The sequence below is a fragment of the Camelina sativa genome, chromosome 7, assembly GCF_000633955.1.
Source record: "Camelina sativa cultivar DH55 chromosome 7, Cs, whole genome shotgun sequence".
NCBI lineage: Eukaryota > Viridiplantae > Streptophyta > Magnoliopsida > Brassicales > Brassicaceae > Camelina > Camelina sativa.
In genome coordinates this window covers 17,588,738-17,597,202 of record NC_025691.1, presented here as the reverse complement: position 1 = coordinate 17,597,202, position 8,465 = coordinate 17,588,738, and the positions used below count along the sequence as shown (strand labels likewise).

The 8,465-nt window shown below is 36.6% G+C and overlaps 2 protein-coding genes across 6 annotated transcripts in view; both read right to left on the bottom strand.

The window, feature by feature from the left end:
- The window catches only part of LOC104701379 (very-long-chain 3-oxoacyl-CoA reductase 1), a 3,050-nt gene extending 2,287 nt beyond the window's left edge, over window positions 1–763 (bottom strand). The window contains exon 1 of one of the 4 annotated variants that reach the window (XM_019227679.1): window positions 4–763. In XM_019227679.1, coding sequence (XP_019083224.1) covers window positions 4–465 — 462 coding nt within the window. In that variant the 5' untranslated portion in view covers window positions 466–763. The remainder of the gene's footprint in view (window positions 1–3) is intronic. The other 3 variants (XM_010417054.2, XM_010417052.2, XM_010417053.2) reach the window with 3 other exon arrangements.
- LOC104701378 (probable LRR receptor-like serine/threonine-protein kinase At1g67720) lies at window positions 1,140–6,548 on the bottom strand. 2 transcript variants are annotated; one of them, XM_010417050.2, is made up of 16 exons: window positions 6,216–6,547; window positions 5,407–5,944; window positions 4,817–5,328; window positions 4,556–4,688; window positions 4,399–4,470; window positions 4,235–4,303; window positions 4,075–4,146; window positions 3,928–3,996; window positions 3,591–3,697; window positions 2,946–2,996; window positions 2,613–2,866; window positions 2,382–2,508; window positions 2,233–2,298; window positions 1,962–2,148; window positions 1,749–1,881; window positions 1,140–1,652 (listed from the first exon to the last, which is right to left on the bottom strand). In XM_010417050.2, exons 1-16 carry the CDS (start codon window positions 6,301–6,303, stop codon window positions 1,326–1,328), a joined length of 2,805 nt encoding a protein of 934 aa, XP_010415352.1. In that variant the 5' UTR covers window positions 6,304–6,547; the 3' UTR covers window positions 1,140–1,325. The 2 variants fall into 2 exon arrangements, with proteins under 2 accessions (XP_010415352.1, XP_010415353.1); XM_010417051.2 differs by lacking the exons at window positions 2,613–2,866; window positions 2,946–2,996 and adding an exon at window positions 3,207–3,460 and having other exon boundaries at window positions 3,540–3,697; window positions 6,216–6,548.

The following is an 8,465-nucleotide window of genomic DNA, read 5'->3' as shown; positions in this document are numbered from 1 at the left end:
CAACTCATCATCAACCTCATGAAAGTACTTAGCATAAGGATACGACATCCCAGCGTTGTTAATCAAAATCCCAACATCTAAACCCTCAATGGTCTCCTTGATCCGTTTCACACCTTCATCAATATCTCCAGAGAAATCCATCACCACGGTCAAGATCTGAGTCTTACCATACTTGGATCTGATAGATTCAGAGACATCTTTGAGCTTCTCGGGGTTACGAGCGACGAGTATGATGTTAAAACCTTTCTGGGCTAACTGAAAGGCGAAAGCTTTACCGATTCCGTCGGTAGGTCCGGTGATGAGTACCCATGAACCGTATCGGCGTAGATTCTTGCCTGGTCTGAGGAAGTATATGTAGAAAGATCTGAGGAGGGTGAAGATGAATCTGAAAATGGAGATTGACCCGAGAACGAAGAGGACGAGGAGCCAAGTGGGTTGGGATTTGAAGTAAGTGCAGATCTCCATAAGGACGAAAGGTTGAGAATTTTGGGAAGGAGATGAGGAAAGCTAGGGTTTTTAAGGAGAGAGAGGAAGATGGGAATTGAATTTGGGCGGAAGGGACGAAGGTGGGTAGAAGTAGATGAGCTGAAAACCACCGGAATTAACTACTCCTCTCTGTTTCTTCTCTCTCTCTTACCATTATTTGTTATTCCTAAATTTTTTGGTTTCATGTGATGTGACTCATGTGAGTATGGAAGTTGGCACCTTTGATGTTGATAGAATTACATTTGCATACCATAAATGATAAATCTAAGCTACATGATGATGAGCTTCAGTACAACACAAGGTTTCAAATAGTAAAAATAACTAGAACGCAGTAAGTTAAATGAATTTTTGTGACAAATGGTTGATGAGGAAATGATGCATGTTGTATCATTTGTTTTGAATCTTTTGACAATTGGCTATACCTGACAGGCTGACACAAAACATGCAAAGAAATTTTTTGAAAATTTGTCAATCTTCATCTGCATAGGAGACAGATGGCAAAGCATCTTTACCTTATGATATTACTTAACTCTGTTCTACGTTATACGTACATGTTATGTAGCACTTGTTACGGAAATCATTTTAACATTTTCGGAAACTTATGGAAGTATCAAGTTTTAATTTGATCAATTCTATTACGGCTTTGTGCTATCTAATGAATCATCAATCTTTTTCTTTTTGGTCAACTAACATCATCTACAGTGTAATGTCAGAAGTGTGTAGAAAGTACACTGCATTACATACAGACATTTTAATACGTATATGATGTATTCATTTATGTGACGATGGTAGAAGTCCAAAGTGTATAAACATGAGCGCTCGAGCAGCTTCAAGAGGACTCACCTAGCAGCTGGAGCTAGGCTGTTTCTTGAGATGTCAGGGCTCTCTATCTCAAGGAAGCTAGTCAGCAAGGTCTTGCGAGATGATTGTGCCTTTGAGCTGCTTGAACTCGATGACTTTAACCCATTTTCGTTTCCTCTCTCGATCCTGACAGCGTCTTGTATCGCCACTATCACTTCCTGCATCCTTGGCCTGCTATGTCCACGCTGCTCAACGCATTGGTTTGCTACCTCAGCAACTCTCCAAATTGACTCGATTTTCACATTGCCTGCTATACATGGATCTATGATCCCACATACGTCTCCTTTACGGATCAGTGATCTTGCCTGTTGGTGAACAAGAAAAGCAAAGAGAGGGGGATCAGTACTTTAACTGTGAAGGGTGAATAGTTTTGAATGGACAGAAGAAGTAGAGGTGCTTACCCAGTGGACAATATTCATTTCAGGACCAAAATCTTCCACTGAGACTGGTTTCTTTCCAGAAAGTAATTCAAAGAGAACAACGCCAAAACTGTAGACGTCGCTCTTCTCAGTCAGCTGCTGACTAGCATAATACCTGTCAAAACAATGCAGTATCAGTCAAAGATCATTAAAGGGAAGACTTTATTCTTTGTGAGTTTGTGTTGTTGGCCTTACTCTGGATCAAGGTATCCAACGGTCCCTTTTGCGACACTGGATACGTGAGTCAAGTCTTCCTCTGTCTGTCTCGAGAGACCAAAGTCAGACACTTTAGCTCTCATGTTAATGTCCAGGAGAATATTGCTTGATTTCACATCCCTGTGAATGATACTAGGATTGCAGCCAGTATGCAAGTATTCAAGACCTGTAATAATCTGAAGTTTCGTCTGGCCAATGGATTTATATTATAACCACACTAAAGATCTAATCTTGAAACTGTATTACAAACCTTTAGCAGCATCTTGTGCAATTTGTAGCCGAGTTGGCCAGTCTAATGGCTTGTAGTCGCTTGAACCTGTCAAGAATTGATTCCTGGATCATTCACAGAATAAAAAGCGCAAAATAGGCAGGAGGAACATCTGGGAAGTTGGTAGTAACCGTGTAAGTGATCTCCCAAGGATCCATTGTGCATATATTCGTAAACCAAAAGACGGCGATCTGCTTCTTCACAATATCCAATCAAAGGAACCAAGTTCCTGTGGTGAATTCTCGATAATAGAGCGACCTGCACGGTTGTTTCAATTCAATAGTCTAATTAAGAAACTTTAGGCACCAAAAAGGCAAAATCAGCATTTGCGTTTAAGTTAAAAGCTACAAATCAGTTAATACCTCAGTCACAAATTGTCTATTTAAGTGGCTAGAAGGATCTGCAGTTATCTTAACTGCAACTTCTTTCCCATCTTTCATCCTACCATAGTAGACAGACCCAAAACTTCCTCTTCCAACTCTCTTGGAAAAATTATCGGTGGCCTCTTCGAGTACAGGAAGCGATATGAAATATGCTACACCTTCATCTAATAAGTGTCCGCCCCGCACAGCTGAATAAGCTGCTAAACCTTTTTTCTTAGCCCCTGTGGGATCTCCTGAAGAAACATACCTTTATCAGCTATTTTGAGGAAAACCTGATAACAGCTAGGTTATCACAAGCCAATGTCAACATACCTTTATCAGCTTGTTTGGTCTTACGAAGGGCAAATAGTAAAACAAGACTTCCTCCAACTAGCAGCAATAGACNAACCAAAAGACGGCGATCTGCTTCTTCACAATATCCAATCAAAGGAACCAAGTTCCTGTGGTGAATTCTCGATAATAGAGCGACCTGCACGGTTGTTTCAATTCAATAGTCTAATTAAGAAACTTTAGGCACCAAAAAGGCAAAGTCAGCATTTGCGTTTAAGTTAAAAGCTACAAATCAGTTAATACCTCAGTCACAAATTGTCTATTTAAGTGGCTAGAAGGATCTGCAGTTATCTTAACTGCAACTTCTTTCCCATCTTTCATCCTACCATAGTAGACAGACCCAAAACTTCCTCTTCCAACTCTCTTGGAAAAATTATCGGTGGCCTCTTCGAGTACAGGAAGCGATATGAAATATGCTACACCTTCATCTAATAAGTGTCCGCCCCGCACAGCTGAATAAGCTGCTAAACCTTTTTTCTTAGCCCCTGTGGGATCTCCTGAAGAAACATACCTTTATCAGCTATTTTGAGGAAAACCTGATAACAGCTAGGTTATCACAAGCCAATGTCAACATACCTTTATCAGCTTGTTTGGTCTTACGAAGGGCAAATAGTAAAACAAGACTTCCTCCAACTAGCAGCAATAGACATGTGACAGCGGCTATTGATAGTCCCAGTATCAGCCTAAAATGCTTTCGCTGTGCCTCGTTCTGAAGCTCAGGGTTATTACTATATCTGGGGAAAACATGGTATAGCTGTGTATTAGGCTATTAGCACAACAAGAGGAAACTCCATAAAAAAGTGAAAATTCTAAACGAGTGTATGCTTCCTACATGTCAACACTAAAATGTTTCAACAGTCATATTGAACTCAATCTGTTTATAAAAGGGTAAATTTCTCTTCCGAGCAAATGCTAGAAAGCTTTTCACTTTTGTGTTCGACAAATCAACTTGTGGCATACTCACTTGAGCAAAACTTTCCCCTTTAACAATGCTGAAGGAATTGGTCCTCTGAAAGAATTATTTTCTATAAACCTGCCAGAAAGTAACATTCGTTAAAACTGTCATGTCTAGTAGATAATTGCAACCGAGGTATCAGTTATGATTACATACAGTTCTTGTAGGTTAGGTAGATGGGCAAGGTATGGTGGGAGTAAACCACTAAGTTGGTTGTTTTCTAGATGCCTGCAGAGAAGATGAGGCAAAGTGAAGCTTTCTGATATTCGAGTGTCTTCAACTATAAAAAAAATATTAGTCAAGATAGCAAGCTTACATGATTTTCAGGTTGACAAGTTTGCTCATGTCTGGAAGATTTCCAGTCAAACCATTACCGTCAAGCCACCTATAAAAGAGCATGTTTACTCACTAAAGAATGATAGAGAGATAAAGAGAGACTAATAAAAGACAATATTTCTAATGCAGCATCGAACCACTCACAACTCTGTCAATGCCTCCATACTATTGATCCCAGGCAGAATCTCACCCATCAGATTTTTTCTTGATAGAGCACTGTTATATGGTGCACACAACGGTCATCTCAAGAATATTCACAAACTTTGTTCTACTTGTATAAAACTATTTTTACAGATCTTACATTTTCGTGACTCTAGGTGCTGAGGTTGAGCTACAGTTTACCCACGACCAAAGAACTGGGATACAAGGGTCTCCTCCTTCATTGGCCCAATCGCTATCAGGGGACATCAAACGAATTGCATCAAGAACAGACACTGCATAATTAGGCACCTTCTGTAAGCTCTTCTTCAACAAATTTTTACTTGCATATTTTCAGCAGCATCATATATGCGAAAAAAGATTCAAAAAAGAGATTTACAAGGCAGTAGCCTCTAGTACTCACCATCATTCCTATCAGTTTTCAAGGATATTGGTAGATACTTGCTAATTTCAATTGCACTTAGGAGTGGCCCTCGCGTAGAATCCTTTGTCTTCCCAAACGAGAACGTCAAAACAAAATCCAAAGTCACATTCATGTAGCTAGGTTCATAGAGAGTAAAGCTTCCATTGGCATTCTCAGCAATATTCACCACTGCATTACTATAGTCAGGAAAGTATGGTTGCACCAACTTAAATTTCCGGGTTTCATTAGCACCAAGGTCTTCAATTTCAGCAAAGTAAGCATATGCACGAGCATTGGCAGGGAAGTCTTCCAGGTTTAATCTATAGCTGATCAGTCCTTGTGTGCCAACTACTGCTGTTTGCATGACTTTCATAGGCGGATACTCTCTAGTCAATGTGTTTATACTCTTAGATGTATTGATTCTTGTCGTTCCAGGAGCCACACCAACAAGATAATTTGGCCGTTTATTAATATCTGACTCCCATATTCTGTCATATGGATCATCCGGGTACCTAAAAGAGAATGTCTTTCAGCATTTTCAATTGCTTGTGAATGATGTAATTGAAAGAAGAGTTTTAATAGAGTTTTACCTCAAGGCATCCATGCTTGGAGCACCAAAGTTCACTCTGGCAGCAACCTTTAAGAAGAAACTATCCTCGTAATCAGTGGCATACATGGAAAGATTCAAAGGGCGTAGCTCAAGAGTGGACATGAAAGGAGAGCCAGTGATAGCACAGCATACACATACATCCACATAACTTGAAGTTGCTCTTACGACCAATTCTTCAACATAAACCCTAGAGACCTCCTGAATAGTTACTGTAGCCCATTTGGTTGCATCTAAGTAGAGTTGAAACTTTGGGTAGGCTTCTTCACTACCTAAGCTACCGTAGAGAAATGTTGCTCTCACAATGTATCGCCTTCTCTCTTTGGTGCCGAGTCTGTAACAGTACTTTTTGTTATCTGTTGGAAAGTATCTTCTCCTACGGTATTGCATCGAGTTCCAATTGGTACTGCCTAAAGTTACTGGCTTTCCCTGTTTGATAATCTCTGAATCTGAAACCCATCCTAGTCCAGTTTTGGGGTCAGTGTAGTTACTTGAGCCACCGCAATCTATACTCACAAACTCTGCAAATATAACCATCCATCAAAACTACAATTACAGCAAAGAGCTTCACAAGAGTCTCCTACATAATTCTTTGCTTAGGACATTTTTAATCAGTAAACAGTAAAAAATTGGAGAATTTGAGGCAAACCTTGTTTTTCAAATCCAAAGATAAAAGCTTTTATGATTGCAAATCAAAAACATCTTCAAGAACACATCAAAAACACGACTTTGAACACACAAAAAAAACACTCCTTGGAGCATTTAAACAAACAGATTAAGAACAGATTGTACCTGTAACTTGGGACAGAACACAAGGTACTATGAACAAGCATGTTACAGCCAAGTGAGCAGAGCATAGACCCATTTGAAGATCACACATACATCGATGGCTCTTAAGTCTTTATAAATCCAAACAAAAATGGCTTTGAGGGTCACGAGATAAAGAAGGAAAAGCGTGTGATAAGAGTGAACAAAGACTTCCACTTTGTTTATTTTGCTTTTCGTATAAAAAGTCGAGTTCATCTACAATGGTCACAGAGAATTTGTCTGCTTTATTTTGACAATATTCGAATTAGCTTTTTCTTTTTCTTCATTCTGGAAAAAAAAACTTAAAGCTATCAGATTTTTGATTTTTCACCTTTTCTGCTTTGGCTACACTTGCTTTTGTACAAAGTTGGTGTCACACACAATTTAAGGAAACTTTAATTCAAGCTCTGCTGCTTGTACTGTACAACACTACACATCCATGTGTCATGTGTGTGCGCGTTTGTTTTTTTCCCACTTCAAAATCCATTGGGCCGCGTTTCTAAAAGTGATCTCTTACAACGGAAGTGTAATACGGCCCAATTAAAATAGTTAATAGGCCTATATTCAATGTAGATAAATTTATTTTTTTATAAAATTAATTAATAATATTAATATTTAATGTAGAGTAAAAAAATATTTTTCGCCTACCATAAGTCATACATGTTATTAATAACTAGGTTTTGAAGCGTTGGTTTATTTGATATATTTTAATAAAAATTGTATATGATTGATTACGATAATAAAATATTATCTCATAAAAAAATTAAAATTAGTACTAAAGAAAAAAATTAAATTTCAGATACACAATTTTTTAAAATATAAAAATCAGTTATGTTATAAAATCAAATCTGATAAAAAAAATCATAATGATGACCTCACATATCTTAAACAATTTGTTTGACCACCAGAAAAACGGAACAATTTTATCATCATGAATTTAACTCATTTTCATATTTAATTGATCGCTATAACCTATATTTTCGTGTTTTTTATTCCATGTTTTCTTATTCTTCATATTATTTCTTGTTATTTTCATTGTCAAATTTTGTGGTCATTGTCATCGTTACTTTTATCGTCTGGTTCTTCGTTATACTCTTTTTATTTTCTTCATCGTCAACTTCTTCACATTCTTCCATNGCGTGTGATAAGAGTGAACAAAGACTTCCACTTTGTTTATTTTGCTTTTCGTATAAAAAGTCGAGTTCATCTACAATGGTCACAGAGAATTTGTCTGCTTTATTTTGACAATATTCGAATTAGCTTTTTCTTTTTCTTCATTCTGGAAAAAAAAACTTAAAGCTATCAGATTTTTGATTTTTCACCTTTTCTGCTTTGGCTACACTTGCTTTTGTACAAAGTTGGTGTCACACACAATTTAAGGAAACTTTAATTCAAGCTCTGCTGCTTGTACTGTACAACACTACACATCCATGTGTCATGTGTGTGCGCGTTTGTTTTTTTCCCACTTCAAAATCCATTGGGCCGCGTTTCTAAAAGTGATCTCTTACAACGGAAGTGTAATACGGCCCAATTAAAATAGTTAATAGGCCTATATTCAATGTAGATAAATTTATTTTTTTATAAAATTAATTAATAATATTAATATTTAATGTAGAGTAAAAAAATATTTTTCGCCTACCATAAGTCATACATGTTATTAATAACTAGGTTTTGAAGCGTTGGTTTATTTGATATATTTTAATAAAAATTGTATATGATTGATTACGATAATAAAATATTATCTCATAAAAAAATTAAAATTAGTACTAAAGAAAAAAATTAAATTTCAGATACACAATTTTTTAAAATATAAAAATCAGTTATGTTATAAAATCAAATCTGATAAAAAAAATCATAATGATGACCTCACATATCTTAAACAATTTGTTTGACCACCAGAAAAACGGAACAATTTTATCATCATGAATTTAACTCATTTTCATATTTAATTGATCGCTATAACCTATATTTTCGTGTTTTTTATTCCATGTTTTCTTATTCTTCATATTATTTCTTGTTATTTTCATTGTCAAATTTTGTGGTCATTGTCATCGTTACTTTTATCGTCTGGTTCTTCGTTATACTCTTTTTATTTTCTTCATCGTCAACTTCTTCACATTCTTCCATTGAAAAACATTTTTTTAGACTACCACACAACTTGTTAACCCATCAAACTCCAAGAACAAAATCATTTCTTTCCTCATAAAAATAAAAAAATAAGATAAAAATAAAAAA

Excerpts from the sequence above, each read along its gene's own strand:
- LOC104701378 (XM_010417051.2), bottom strand. The coding sequence starts at position 6,303 with ATGTGTGATCTTCAAATGGGTCTATGCTCTGCTCACTTGGCTGTAACA. Across the intron at positions 4,304-4,398 it reads ATGGAGGCATTGACAGAGTT|GTGGCTTGACGGTAATGGTT; the intron begins GTGAGTGGTTCG and ends GCTCTTTTATAG. Across the intron at positions 2,509-3,206 it reads ATAGACAATTTGTGACTGAG|GTCGCTCTATTATCGAGAAT; the intron begins GTATTAACTGAT and ends ACAACCGTGCAG.